This window comes from Octodon degus, unplaced genomic scaffold (assembly GCF_000260255.1).
Source record: "Octodon degus isolate 3935 unplaced genomic scaffold, OctDeg1.0 scaffold00050, whole genome shotgun sequence".
NCBI lineage: Eukaryota > Metazoa > Chordata > Mammalia > Rodentia > Octodontidae > Octodon > Octodon degus.
This window is the reverse complement of record NW_004524626.1, coordinates 6,478,748-6,492,986: the sequence shown is the minus strand read 5'-3', so window position 1 is coordinate 6,492,986 and position 14,239 is coordinate 6,478,748. Positions and strand designations below refer to the sequence as shown.

Below are 14,239 nucleotides of genomic sequence, written 5' to 3'. Positions count from 1 at the left end.
GAGGAGGAGGAGGAGGAGGAGGAGGAAGAGGAGGAGGAGCCTCAAGTGTTGCTGGCTTGGTCACGACTCCTCCCATGGCATCCTGCCTGTCCCGTTGTCCCATCTCACATCCCCATTCCCTGCCAGGGATTTCTGGGGTACCCGCCAGTGCTCTCAAACTCTAGTGCTCCAATTCTGTCTGTTACAGCTTCTGGGGAGCCTCAGTGAGCCGAAAGGGGTGTCTCTCCTCCTTCTTTCCCTTGTCTGCAAGGGTTTTTTTAATATAAAAAAAAGGGGCTCAAGCCTGGCATGGTGACTCATGCCTGTCATCTCAGCACTCTGGGAGGCTGAGGCAGGAGGATCACAAGTTTGATTCCCAACCTGAGCAACTTAATACCCTATTTCAAAATTTAAAAATAAAAACAAAGCCGGGAGTGTAATTCCTTGAAAAGAGATTTACTGGGTACATCTGACCACAAGTTCAGAAGAGGAAGGAGGAAGCCCCTTGGATGAGGGCAAAGATTTCCTGGTTTGCATTTGTGTGAGGTCCCTGGGAGACCTGGAGTGGCTGGGTCTGACTCCCTGGACTTCTGTTTCCTCCTCTGTACGACAGAGCCAGTCTGTACCACCAGGCCTCACGCTTGGCTGCTCCAGGGTTGCCCCACAACAGACAACACACGGGTCTGGACAGTTACTTTATTGCATACCCAACTAGCCTGGTGTTTTAGGGAACCTGGTGGGCCAGATGACGAAGGGGCTCTAATAGGCCAAGTGCTCCAGCAGCCAGCAGTGCCGTGGGCACCGCAGCCAGGGTCTGTGGCATGGCCAGTGGCAGGTGAGCTCAGTGGTAGCCTCACACGTGGAGTCCAGGGAGGACTCGGAGACGCTGAGCTCAAGCTCTGAGGAGCTGCCAGCTGGCTGTGTGGGCATCTTCTCCTGGGGCTGTGTGCTGGTTTCAGGGGCTGGGTCCCCGGGCTCCCCGGGAGGCTGAACAGGGCTGGGAACACCACTGGGAGGCTGGGTGTTTGCAGGTTCCAGGTTAGAGGTGGCTGGGGGAGAGGACCCTGAAGGAGGATCAGAGACCCCAGGGCGTTTGGGGGCCTCCTTGGAATGGGTGCCTGGACCCTGAACTGGGCCCTGAGCCTTCCTAGGCAGCTGGGAGCCAGTGACAGAGCGGGAAGCCAGCTGGATCCGAGAACCTGATCCTGGCTCAGCCAGAGACCGGGCCTGCCCTACTGCTGCCCTGGCAGGGGGCCTGCCCAGGTTGGAGCGGCTGGGCTGGGCCTCTGTTGTTGGGGAGCTGGCAGGGGCCTCTGTGGACAGCTGGGGGCTGGCACTGTGCCCCTTCTCACCAGCTGGGATGTCTGTGCCAGAGCGGGATGGCAGCTTCACTTGCCCTTCTGTGGAGGGCTCAGGCTTGGTGGGGCTGTGGAGAGAGGGTGGGAAAGGGGGTGAGGCAGGTGAGTTCACCCAGTTGGGGAGAATCCTGGTTACAGCAGGAGCTCTGGTACTTGGAGCAGCTGGGGAATGGGATTTGGGCCTCTGGTGCCACGCGTGGGTCAGCAGGAGGGACAAGGGGGCCACAAGAGGTGGGAATCGTGGTGGACATCAATGAATGTACACATCCACATGCTTACATGTGCACACTCTGCACTCACAGGGCCAACCACATGTACTCCCTCCCACATACACACATGCACACACATGCTTGGCACGTACACATTGCTACATGTACATACTTAGTGCATGGTCTCACGTATATATACTCACACGTATGCATTCTTGGACATGCAGTTTCATGTGTACATATTCACTGCACAGACAAAAACTCAAACACACAATGCCCCAGTGGGTGCACATGCTCTCACACACATACACACTCACGTATGCAACTCTCACAGTACATGCACACATACAGCCAGACACCAACAAGTGCCCAGAACACCATATGCACACATACACTGGAGCGCTCACAGCACACTCAGCACACAAACCCACATGCTGTGAACACACACACTCAGGCTTACACAAGTGCGCCACACATAGGCACATGCCCAACACCAACCTCCCCGGTGTTACATGTTACATACAGTCGCCTTCCAGGGCGATGGGGACTTCTGTCACCACTGCTGGGGTAACGAGTGCCCGGCCCCGGGCCAGGGCCCGTAGCACTGGATCCCGAGAGCATGGAGGAGAGAGGTGACAGTAAGAGGGAGACCGAGAGGGTCAGGGAGCAGAGGGACAGCCACCATGCCAGGACAGGAGTCACACTCAGGAGGGAGTAGTGGGACAGACAGACAGGCTAAAGCCCAAGGAGAGACTCAAAAGTCAGAGAGACAGACAGACAGACAGAAAGAGAGACAGACACACAGACACCCTCCAGCACTCACCGTCCCTGGTTATTCCGGCTGCCGCGTCCAGGACCCGGCCGCTGAGGTGGCTCATGGCGCTGTCCACGGCTGCGTGGTGCTTTAGGAAGAGCGGACGCACGAGCCGCTGGTACAGCAGCAGCGCCCCGTTCCAGGGCCCGGGGGTCATGCAGAACAACAGGAAGGCGCACTGTGGGGGGTGGGAGGTCACACTGTGCCTGCCGCAGCTTCCTGCCCCCTCTTCAGCAGCCCTCACAGTGGGTAACCAGCTGCTGCGGGATCCCCAAGCCCCTGCCCACCTTGCCCGCGTAGTAGAAAGGGAACCAGAACAGGAGAAGATCGCTGAAGAACTCTGCCAGCCCGAACAGGGCGTACACCACCCAGTAGGTCAGCCACACAGTGTCGTCTTCTTTGTTTGGGCTCTCGATAGCTTTGATTCTGCAGAGGAGCACAGCAGACTCAGGGGCCATCTGGAACCCCCAAGAGATCCCCCCCACTGGGGCAGATGGGGCACTCACGAGGCATATGCGGGGTACACAAATCCGATAAGATTGCAGAGCAGAGATGCCCCGTAGCCGAAGAGAAGATACAGGCTTAGCAGAGTGACGGCTCCTATGAGAGAAAGGAGCGCTGGGTGGGAGCCTGAGTACCCTTGGGATGAAGTGGGCAACCTTAGCCTCCTTCCTGGAGCCTTGATGCCACCTCCAGGATGGGCGAGTTGCCCTGCCCCTCTCCCCCATCTCCCAGGATGGGTGGGAACTTTGGCTTGGAGCCAGGGCTCAGAGATAGGGTGGGTAGAGAGGAGATGCACAATAAACATTTGTTGAAAGAATAAGCAATAATCTGAACCTGGTGAGCTGAGGAAGGCTACAGTGTACCTTTCTGTTATCTGTACTCAGGGTCTCTCCTCTCAGCACTGTTAACATCCAGTTCACCCAGTTGGGGAGAATTCTGTTTACAGCAGTGTCCCTGGCTTCCACCCACTCTGTGCCAGGAACACTCCCAGTTGTAACAACCACAAATATCCCAGACAGCTAGGTGTGGTGAGACACATACCTGTTACCCCAACACTCTGGGAGGCTGAGGCAGGAGGATATCAAATTCAAACTCAGCATAGGCAACTCAGTGAGAGTGTGTCCCTTGGTGGAGGGGTGTTTGTTTGTTTTGTGTTTTTTTTGTGGAACCGGGGATTGAACTCAGGCCCTTGCGCTTGCCAGGCAAGTGCTTATTTCACTGAGCCATCTCCCCGGCTGTTTTGTGTTTTTGTAACAGGAACTGAACTCAGGGCCTTACACTTGCCAGGCAGGTGCTATGCCACTGAGCTATATTCCCAGCCCAAGCCTGTTTCAAAATATAGAAAATTTGGGCCGGGAAGATGGCTCAGTGGAATAAGTGCTTCCCTGGCAAGCGCAAAGGCCTGTTCAATCCCCGGTTCTAAAAAAAAAAAAAAAGACAAAATATAGAAAATTAAAAGGGCTGGTGGTATATAGCTCAGTGCAAAGGACCTGAGTTCAATTCCCAGTACTGGAGACAAAAAAAAATCCCCAGACATCATCAAATATGGGGCATAGTGTTCCCCACCTTGAAAGCCTCTGTCTTAAAAGGAGGCATCAAAGCCCAGCATCCGGGTCCCCTGGAGCTAGGAGGGCTTGCTTTTGACCACTGCTTGACAATGAGTGAAGCTCTCTCCAAGGAGCCTTAGTTTCCCCATCTGTAAAGGTCCCCTGCATGCCAGGGTTGCTGTAAGTTACAGAACCTATCCCACATGGGAACATGGCCACTGAAACATGCCAGCCAATGCAGGTTCAGAAAAAAAGGGGTGCAGGAAAAAGGAGCCCAGCCCCTATTCTTTTTATTTATTTATTTTTTATTTTTTTTTGCAGAACCGGGGATTGAACTCAGGCCCTTATGTTTGCCAGACAAGTGCTTATTCTACTGAGCCATCTCCCCGGCCCCTTTATTTATTTATTTATTTATTTATTTATTTTTTATTTCCAGCCCCTATTCTGAACTTGACCCTGAAAAGCACACTGGTAAGTGTTCTGTTGATTAAGTGCATTTTGTGCAGGGCTCAAGGACCCCTTATCTCATTCAGCAGCGAATAGCACTGACTGTGGTGTCGGTTGTGGGTTGTTCAAGGCCACCTGGGATATCTTGGAGCTCCAGAGCATTTGGACAGCTTCCTGTCTGCTCCCCAGAGACTGTTATTCACAGGGAGATTTGGACAGCACTTCTGGACCAAAGGGCAGAGCCCCAGTCACCCCCACCCTTCCATTCACCTGTGGGCCTGAGGTCAGAGCAGGAACAGCCCTAGGAGACCATGTCACCCCCAGCACTGTCTTCTCTGAGTTGTGTCCTGTGTTCCCTGGGGGACAGGGGCTTTGACAATGTGGAGAAGGTGTGACCTAAGGGTCAATATATCAAAGAAAAGTACATGCGTGATGGCAGGGGACGCCCCTTCGCTGGGATTGCTACTGGAGGAGGAGGGGCTCTTCCTCCCCTCAATCCCTTTTAAACCTGCAGCCTCAGCAGAAGGTGGATGACCTTGGACACAAGGGGACAGCACCTGCACACATCAGCAATAGATGGGACAGGGCAGGGACAGGGGGACATTTCAGACACTGATGCAGCTTCCCACTAGGCCCCTCCCCCATGCCTCAGTTTCGCTGTAACACCTAGCCTTCTAACTGGCTCCTCCCTGCCGCCTTCCTTCTGCTGCTCTGTGACCTAAATTCCCCACCCACAGATCCTAGCCATGTGGAAAGTCAGGGCAGAGGTCAGGGCCCTGTGGCCAGGGCAGGCACAGCCTTGGACCTGCAGAGATTTGGGCACAGTTTCAGGTGGTCCTTGGCTAGCTGGTGTGGGAGACCTCCAGCTGTCAGGGGAATGGGGTGAAGGTAGATGGGCCACAGGTATTCAAGGCACCTGGCAGGACCCTCCCCACAGAGCCCATGCCCAGCCCTATGGGCCTTTGTGATTCATTCACAGAGAAGGACTTCCTGGAAAGGCAGGAGCCTCAGTACTGCAAGAATCAGTCGGCATTGGAAGAAGTCATGTACTGTGTTGCCTAGGGAGTTTCAGAACCAAGCAGAGCCGCTTGCTCATGCTCCTATCTCCGAGGAGGAAAAGAACTGAAACGGAACGATAATGAGGGCTTTGGGTTCTCTTCCTCCGGCCCCATCACAGCTGTCAAACAGCCCAAGGTAATAAATATTGACCTACAAAGGTACAAAGCGACCTAACTGGAGGAGGGGAGAGGACGGCAGGCAGGACGGTCCCCTTCCGGCCCGGTCTCCCCTCGCTCCGAGATAGAGTCCACGAGGGAAGGACCCGGACGACACGCTAGCACGTGGATCACCCCCCTACATGTCCCGTCTTCCAAGACCCGCTGGACAACTGGAAAAACTGGACTTGGGCCTGGCTGTCACCCATGGTGACAAGGGAGAGGACAGAGGACGGCGGGGACCGAGGCTGTAGCGGGGGTGGGGTGTGGGAGGGCTCGCTCGAGACCGCACGAGTGCAGGACAGGGACTGCAGGCGACCCGAGGTCCAGATCCTGGACCCCTGCCTGGATCGGGGAGTTTCGGCGGGAAGTGGGACGCCCGTCCCGCTGGGTCCACATCCCTGGACCCGCTCCGAGGAGATAGGCCGCCAGTCTGCGACCTCTGTACTCAGGGACCCGGAGAGCCTGTGGGTGCAATGGAGCGAGCGCTCCGACGGCTCACCCGCGGCCAGATACCGCTTCTCGACACCGGTCCTGGCTTCGAGCGCCCCGAGCGCCTCGGTGGCAAAGTTCTTCTGTTCCAGAAAGTGCTCGACGCGCCGGCGCAGGTTGTCCATGGCCTCGCCGGCCCCGGGACTGGCAGCGGGAGCTCGCAGGCTGCCCCGCGCCACGGTCCCGCCGCGCGCGCGTCCCAGTACCGCTCGGTCCGCCCCCCTGTTCGGCCCCTTGGCCACCCGCCTCCGCCCCCGACTTGGGTTCCTCCTCCGACCCTCCGCTGTGGCCAATGGGAGGGCAGGGAGGGCAGGGAGGGCGAAGGGGGTGGGGCCTGCCCCGTCTCCCCCGCCTCATTGCCCTCTGGTGGCCCACTGCCGCCTAGGCAGGGAAGGGGCTGGAAGGGGGAGGGGCGTGGCGGACGAAGGCACCTATTGGCCAAGGAGGAGTAGGACGTAGCTGATTGGAGGGGCAGTGTCAGGGCTGGTCATTATTGGCTGCGCTGTTGAGGGAGGAGGGTGGAGTTGTGTGTGGTGGGGGGGCGTGCTGGGAAGGGCAGAGCGAGTATTCTCCTAGGTTGTTCCTCAGAAAAGCCATAATTGATTGGACAAGCAGGAGGAGAGGAGAGGGGAGAGGCGGGGCTGATCCTAAAGAGGCGGGGCGGGATTGGATGGGCGGGGACAAACCGGTGTTAAATAGAGGCGGGACTTATCCCAAGGAGCAGTTCTGGTTGGAGCAAGATTCTTGAAGGGGATGTGTAACATAATGGGCGAGACCAAATAAAGGGTGGTGGGGTCCCCTAATACTACAATGAACTTCTCTGAGATTTTGGTTTGTGCAAGTGGAGGGTTTAGGTCTATGGCCATGTGTTCCCCCCAGGACTTCTGTTGGGTTTTTCCATCCCTCGCGAAGGAAAGGAACCGCAGGCCTCCAGGGAGTTGAAGCCCCAGAGGTTGCTATGGCGCCAGGCCCACTCGGCGGTTTGGCTGGGGGGCGGGGCTCTCGCAGGACCCGCCCCCAGTTCCACCCCCGGCGCCATGTGGCCCGCCCCTACTGCGCTCTGGTGGATACTGGTGGTGACTCTGAGCCTGGTCCTCATCTACCCCCTAGCTGTGGGCTGGACGTGCGCCCAGGTTCCCATCTATGTCAGCAGCTGGGCAGTGCGGGTGACCCAGGGTAACCAGGAAGCCGAGCGTCTGGCACATAAATTTGGCTTCGTCAACCTGGGGCAGGTGGGTCACACTCTGATGGATGATAAGTGAGGGACATATAACCCCTGACCCTGATAGATAGGACGGAGTCCCCCAATATCCTCCTAAATATTAAGAACCCAAGCCCAGCTGGGCATGGTGGTGCATGCCTACCACCCCAGCACTCAGGCTGAGGCAGGAGGATCCCACCTTCCAGCCTTGTTCAGGAAACTTAGAGACCATTACCCTGAAAAAAAAAAAAAAAGCCCTGAGAATGTAGCTCACTGTGAAGAGCCTGAGGTTCTGGTACTCTTGGGGTAGAGCTGAAGTCCCCACCTGGGAACCTGGTTGGAGCAGGGTCCAAACAAGTAGGCACTGGTCCCATCCTGAGGGTGGGGTTTCAGCACTGAGGAGCCGTCCCAGAGACATGTCTGGCCCCCATCTTCCCAGATCTTCCCTGACGGGCAGTACTTCCACCTGCGGCACCGGGGGATGGCCCAGCAGTCCCTGAGCCCACACTGGGGCCACCGCTTGCGTCTGAAGAAAGACCCAAAGGTGAGCCTGCCCAGGAGGCTGCCCCCAGGGTCTCAGCTGTTGCCTTGGGGCCAACCTGGCACCTTCTGTTATTCTTGCAACTGCCATAAGCGGTATCTTATAGAGGTTTACATTCCACTGGGTCCCTACAGTGGGCCCAGGATGGGGAAGTACTTCTGTCCCCCTGAAAAATTGAAGGCCTCAGATACTGTGGTCAGACGGGACAGGCAACACCACCTCCCACCCTCCAGCTCAGAGGGTGCAGGAGAGGCACTGGCCCATTTTACCCCACAGGGAAATAGTCCCTTGAAGTAGGAAGTCTGAAGCCGCCCAGTGAGTGAGTCTGTGGCAGTCCTTGGGACAAGGACCCAGGCTATCGATGCTCAGAGCTCGGGACCAAGAAAGGTGGCTGGTTCAGGGTTTGCGGGATAGATCAGATGTGTAAGACAGAGATGGGTATTAGGACCAGCTTGGCATTTGGGAGACAGCCAGGATCCCTCAGATGGGGCAGAGGATAAGCTGGTTTGGGTATGGGAGCTGAAGGTGGTAAGAAGGAAGCAGGACAAGTGCCCAAGGAAGAGAGGTCCAGGCTGGCAAAACAGCACACAAAGGTCCTGGGGTCGAGATGAATTCATGTGCCCTTGAAACCTCAAGGTAGTCACCAGCTATCGTTAAGAGGGAGGCTGGTGGGGGCTGGACATTCAGGGCCTTGTAGGCTATCATTGGGGGGTGGAAAGCCAGGGGGGAGGAGGGTGTAACCCTTGGAGAAGTGTCTTGGATGGGGAAGGGGAATAAGTGGCTGTTCTGGGAGCTGACACAGGAGGGAGCCAGCAGGGTTGGACAGAAGGATCTAGAGCAAGGAGGAAGGAGGGGGCAGTGGTGGGACAGAGGAATCCATCATCCCTGTCTCTATGTGTTTGTGGGCCTGAGGATGGGTACACTGGGACTCTGGGGTCCCTGCAACTGAAGACAGAACCCCAGGCATGGGAGACCCTCAAGAACAGACTCATGCTGGGCCTAGTGGCACACACTTCTAACCCCAGCAGGGTGAGACAGGAGGATAGCCAAAAGTTTGAGGCCAGCTTAGGCTACCTAGTGAGTTCAAGGCCAGCCCAAACTACACAGTGAGATCCTGTCTCAGAAAAAAATAAGAAGCCACAGTGAGCACAAGATCTCCAGACAAGGGACCTGTCGGCCTCCCCTCCCCTACCTGAGAGACAACCTAGCCATGTGCCCCTCTCAGGTACGGTGGTTTGAGCAGCAGACGGTTCGGCAGCGCGTGAAGCGATCCCTGGTGATGCCCTCGGATCCCTGGTTCGCCAAGCAGTGGTACATGGTGAGCAGCAGGGCTGGGGCAGGTGGCACATAGGGCCACCACTACCCCACTGACCCTTGGCCCCTGTTTGGTGCAGAACAATGAGATGCAGCTGGACCTGAATGTCCTGCAGTCCTGGGGCCAGGGCCTGACGGGCCGGGGCGTCGTTATCTCCATCCTAGATGACGGCATTGAGAAGGACCACCCGGACCTCTGGGCCAATTATGTGAGGCCTCAGGCAGCCGGGCAGGGGCTGTGCCCAGTCGTCCCTCCCTGGGGACACCTCACATCCTGCTCAAATCCTCATTGGCCCCCAGGACCCCCTGGCCAGCTATGACTTCAATGACTATGACCCAGACCCTCAGCCTCGCTACACACCCAGCAACGAGAACCGGTGAGCCCCAGCCCGTGGGGTGTGAGCGGGTCCCTATTTCCCTGTGGGGACCAGGCAGGCGGTGCTGGACAACCCCCTCCCCACCCTGGCTCCAGGCATGGGACACGCTGTGCAGGGGAGGTGGCAGCCATGGCCAACAATGGCTTCTGTGGTGCAGGAGTTGCCTTCAACGCCCGGATTGGAGGTACCAGGGTCCCTCAGAGACATGGCCTGGGGACAGAGGGTGGAAGGTGATGCTGCAGCAGATAGACGATGGGGCAAGTGAGGGGAAGAGGGTGCCGTTGCCCACCTCCTCCTTGCTGGGCGGTGCCAGGACCCCAGACAAGGCCCCGGGAGAGAGGGCCACGCAGGTCGGTGCCCGAGGGAGGCCGGACACCCGCCACGCAGGTGTGCGCATGCTGGATGGCACCATTACGGACGTGATCGAGGCCCAGTCGCTGAGCCTGCAGCCCCAGCACATTCACATCTACAGCGCCAGTTGGGGCCCCGCAGACGACGGCCGCACGGTAGACGGCCCGGGCATCCTCACCCACGAGGCCTTCCGGCGTGGCGTGACCTATGTGAGTGCCCACAGGGCCATAGGGTGGCAGTATGGCCAGGCCAGGCACCAGCTGGTGTGACATCCCCTTCGTGGACTCCTTGCTTGTCCCAGGGCCGCGGCGGGCTGGGCACGCTCTTCGTCTGGGCCTCAGGCAATGGCGGTCTCCATTATGACAACTGTAACTGTGACGGCTACACCAACAGCATCCACACGCTCTCAGTGGGCAGCGCCACCCGGCAGGGCCACGTGCCGTGGTACAGCGAGGCCTGTGCCTCCATCCTCACCACCACCTTCAGCAGCGGTTTGGCTTCTGACCCCCAGATTGTGAGTGCTGCTGTCACAGCAGCCCACCCCCATGCACATGGTGCCCACCCACCCCCACAAACAGTTTTTTGGTACTGGGATAGAACCCTGGACCTACACACACACACACACACACACACACACACACACTTTTTTTTTTTTTTACTTTTTTAAAGACAGGGTCTCTCTAAATTGCTAAATTCCCAACTCAGGCTCAAAGTTGGGATCCTCCTGCCTCAGCCTTCCATAGTACTGGGTTATAAAGATGTGCCACCATACCCAGCTTGTACTACTTTCTGAGTTTTGTCTTTGGTACTTTTTCTTATTTGTTTTTGTTTCGGCGGAACTGGGGGTTGAACTCAGTCCCTTGCACTTGCCAGGCAAGTGCTTATTCTACTGAGCCATCTCCCCAGCCCCTGTCTTTCGTACTTTTTGAAATCAGTTCATAGTACAGTGGCACCTCTGTTTATGAACTTAATTCTTTCTGTGTTTCTGGTCACAAACTGAATTGGATCAGAATAAAATTAAATTTCCACATAAGGACAGTACTGAACCTAAGTGTTGATTTTCTTTTTTTCTTTTTTGTGGTACTGGGGATTGAACTCAGGACCTTGTACTTGCCAGACAAGCACTTCCACCATTGAGCTATCTCCCTGCCCTAACCACTGAATTTGGTTCCATTCTTCTTTTTTTTTTTGCAGAACCGGGAGATTGAACTAAGGCCCTTGCGCTTGCCAGGGAAGTGCTTATTCTACTGAGCCATCTCCCTAGCCCAAATAATATTTGGGGAAATTAATTTTTTAATTCTTATTATTTTATTTATTTATTTATTTTTTTTTTTGGCGGAACCGGGGATTGAACTCAGGCCCTTGCACTTGCCAGGGAAGCGTTTATTCCACTGAGCCATCTCCCCGGCTCCCTGATTCCATTCTCATCCAATTCTGTTTGTGACCAGAATTATGGAAAGAATTAAGTTCGTGAATTGAGGCATCATTGTATTTTTACAAACTTAGTCATTGGACTTTTTGAAGGGGGTACCAGGAATCGAACTGAGGACACCAAGCTTAGCAGGCAAGTGCTACACCACTCAGCTAAATGCCTCCTTAGACTGTTTTGTTTTCTTTTTAAAAATTTTTTATTTATTTATTTGTTTGTTTTATTTATTTATTTATTTATTTATTTGGCGGAACTGGGGCTTGAACTCAGGCCCTTGCACTTGCCAGGGAAGTGCATATTCCACTGAGCCATCTCCCCAGCCCCACCCTTGGACTTTTTAAACTCAATCCTTGGTAAACTTTTTGAATTTAGTCCTTGGTATACTGTTTGAACTCATTCCTTAGTCGTTTTTTGGTTTTGTTTGTTTTGAGACACTATGTACTGAAAGATGGTCCTGAACTCACTATGTAGCCCAGGTTGGCCTCAAACGAATGGTGACCCTCCTGCCTCAGCCTGCTGAGTGCTGGGATGACAGGTGTGTGCCATCCACCACACCCAGATCTTTTACCACTTTTTGAACTCAGTGCACAGAACTTTTTGAACTTAGTCTTTGGTATACTGCTTAAACTCAGTCTTTAGCCCTTTAGTTCTTTTACTTTTTTTTTTTTTTTTTTTTTTTGAGACAAAGTCTCACCATGTAGTTCAGGTTGGCCTTGAACTCACTATGTAGCTGAGGCTGTCAAGGAATTTGTAAGGATCCCGTGCCTCAGCCTCCCAAGCGCTGAAATTAATGACATGTGCCACCACCCTAGTTCCTGAGTATCTTTTAAACTCAGTCCATAGTAATTTGCAAGGACAGTGCATGACACTTGCTAAATAAGGGCCAAGTGTCACTGCACCAGGCCCTAGCACAGCCTCTGTCCCCAGGTCACCACAGACCTACACCACCAGTGCACGGACAAACACACGGGGACCTCAGCCTCGGCACCGCTGGCTGCAGGCATTATTGCCCTTGCTCTGGAAGCCAAGTAGGTATTGGGGGGACAGACCCCCCCCCGCCTCCCCTCAGGCCACACCCCTCTCGGGCCAGGGCTCATGGCTGTCTTGCACTGCCCCAGCCCGCTCCTGACCTGGAGGGACATGCAGCACCTCGTGGTCCGCGCCTCCAAGCCAGCGCACTTGCAGGCCGAGGACTGGAGGACCAACGGCGTGGGGCGCCAAGGTGCGGTGGAGCCGGGTATGGGTGGGGGCAGCAGGTCTGCAGGACACGTGATGGCCACTCCTTTGCACAGTGAGCCATCACTACGGCTATGGGCTGCTGGACGCTGCACTGTTGGTGGACCTGGCCCGCACCTGGCTGCCCACGCGGCCCCAGAGGAAGTGCACCTTGGAGATCGTGCTGGCCCCGCTGTAAGGGCAACCCCCACACACCCATCATTACTCCCAGGGGCAGGGTCACCAGGGGAGGCAGTCCTCTGGCTTAAGTTTCCCAGTCTATCCAGAGAGGATGGGCCGCATAACAGGTGAACAAACAGCAGGGTCCTCACTGCCCCCAGCCCTATCCTGCCACACATGAGTGTGGAGAAGAACGTGTCAGCCTGCACCGGCAGCCAGCACTACATCCGCTCACTGGAACACGTCCAGGTGCAACTGTCACTGTCCTTCAGCCGCCGTGGGGACCTGGAGATCTCACTCACCAGCCCCATGGGCACTCGCTCCACACTGGTGGCCATCAGGTGTGTGGCCTGGGCAGAGACTGCCCAGGACAGCATGGCCAGACACACCTGCGGCTCTGTGGGCCTGCCCCACACAGGCTGCTTAGGAGGCCCCCTCCTTTCTCTCTCTCCTGCTTCCCAGACCTCTGGACAATAGTAGCCAGGGCTACAATGACTGGACGTTCATGTCCACCCACTTCTGGGACGAGAACCCACAGGGCTTGTGGGCCCTGGGCCTATGGAACAAGGGATACTATTTTAACACAGGTGAGGGCTAGAGCCAGCTCTGGGGCTCTTCTGTTACCCCTTGGCCAAGGGGCCCCAGAAGCCTGGGAGCAGAGTGTGCCAGTAGGCATGGTTGGTACACAGCAGGTGTGAGGGTGTCGGGGTGGCCAGGAGTCCAGCTGCTGGCAAACAGCAGGTGGTCTGGGGCCCAGGGCCATGCAGCCTGGGGCCCTGGTAAGAGCCCTTAGTAAAAGGGCCCCAGGTTTGGTGCAACTCAGCTGCCAACAGCCTCTCTCTCTCCCTATATGCACTGCGACCCGGCCCAGGGACACTGCACCGCTGCACACTGCTGCTCTATGGGACAGCAGAGGATATGACAGCTTGGCCTCCAAACCCCCAGGTGACCAGCAGTGGGCATGTGCAGCGGGACACAGAGGGGCTGTGGCAGCATGAGTGGCAGTGGTGTGGCAGGGCTGGCAGTGTGTGTATCTGTGTGTGGCCCTGGGAGGGTTGTCAGCGAGCAGGGCCTGGGGTGGAGCCTGAGCCTCATGGTCTCTCTCCAAATCCCTCCATGTCCTGTGTAGAATGTGACAACCCCACCTGCATCCTGGGGCACTTTTGCCTCTGCTTCTGTGGATGGGGGTGCTCAGGCCACACCCAGCAGGCGGTGACCACAGGGCCTGGCTAGCCCCCCCAGGAACACCCCAGCTGCCCACCGCTCTGCATGCCAGGCACCATCTGCCTCTGCCCAGTACACTGCACGTGAGATGAACTGCAGGGCTCCTACCTGGGGCCTCTCCAGCCACACCCGGCCCACTCCCCTGACCTCATCGCTGCTGCCCAGCCCCGGCTAAGGTGCTGGGCCTGCCTGCTATGGTCTTGGGGCACCCCTTCTAACGCTGGCTCCATGCAAGCCACCACCCCAGGACCAGACGTGCATTGGAACCTGGGAGCTTGGAGGACCAAAAGTGGCCTTGGCCTGAGCCCAGGGTACAGGTGACACTCCTGTCCCAGGAGGTCCCA

General features: G+C 56.4%; 2 protein-coding genes across 5 annotated transcripts in view; one reads left to right on the top strand and one right to left on the bottom strand.

Moving 5' to 3' along the window:
- The window catches only part of Reep6 (receptor accessory protein 6), an 8,090-nt gene extending 1,822 nt beyond the window's left edge, over window positions 1–6,268 (bottom strand). For 2 of the 4 annotated variants that reach the window (XM_023717091.1, XM_023717093.1), the window contains exons 1-4: window positions 6,074–6,268; window positions 2,867–2,960; window positions 2,648–2,786; window positions 2,370–2,538 (exon numbers count right to left, since the gene is read on the bottom strand). In XM_023717091.1, coding sequence (XP_023572859.1) covers window positions 2,370–2,538; window positions 2,648–2,786; window positions 2,867–2,960; window positions 6,074–6,188 — 517 coding nt within the window. In that variant the 5' untranslated portion in view covers window positions 6,189–6,268. Of the gene's footprint in view, window positions 1–1,273; window positions 1,406–2,069; window positions 2,151–2,369; window positions 2,539–2,647; window positions 2,787–2,866; window positions 2,961–6,073 lie in introns of those variants that run through there. The other 2 variants (XM_023717089.1, XM_023717090.1) reach the window with 2 other exon arrangements.
- Window positions 6,269–7,100: 832 nt separating this feature from the next.
- Window positions 7,101–13,887, top strand: Pcsk4 (proprotein convertase subtilisin/kexin type 4). The gene is made up of 15 exons (XM_023716893.1): window positions 7,101–7,295; window positions 7,704–7,808; window positions 9,031–9,123; window positions 9,200–9,328; window positions 9,420–9,496; window positions 9,592–9,680; window positions 9,884–10,056; window positions 10,149–10,361; window positions 12,204–12,304; window positions 12,395–12,498; window positions 12,569–12,686; window positions 12,833–13,012; window positions 13,134–13,258; window positions 13,543–13,616; window positions 13,801–13,887. The coding sequence occupies exons 1-15, from the start codon at window positions 7,101–7,103 to the stop codon at window positions 13,885–13,887; spliced, it is 1,863 nt and encodes a 620-aa protein (XP_023572661.1).
- Window positions 13,888–14,239: the final 352 nt, after the last annotated feature.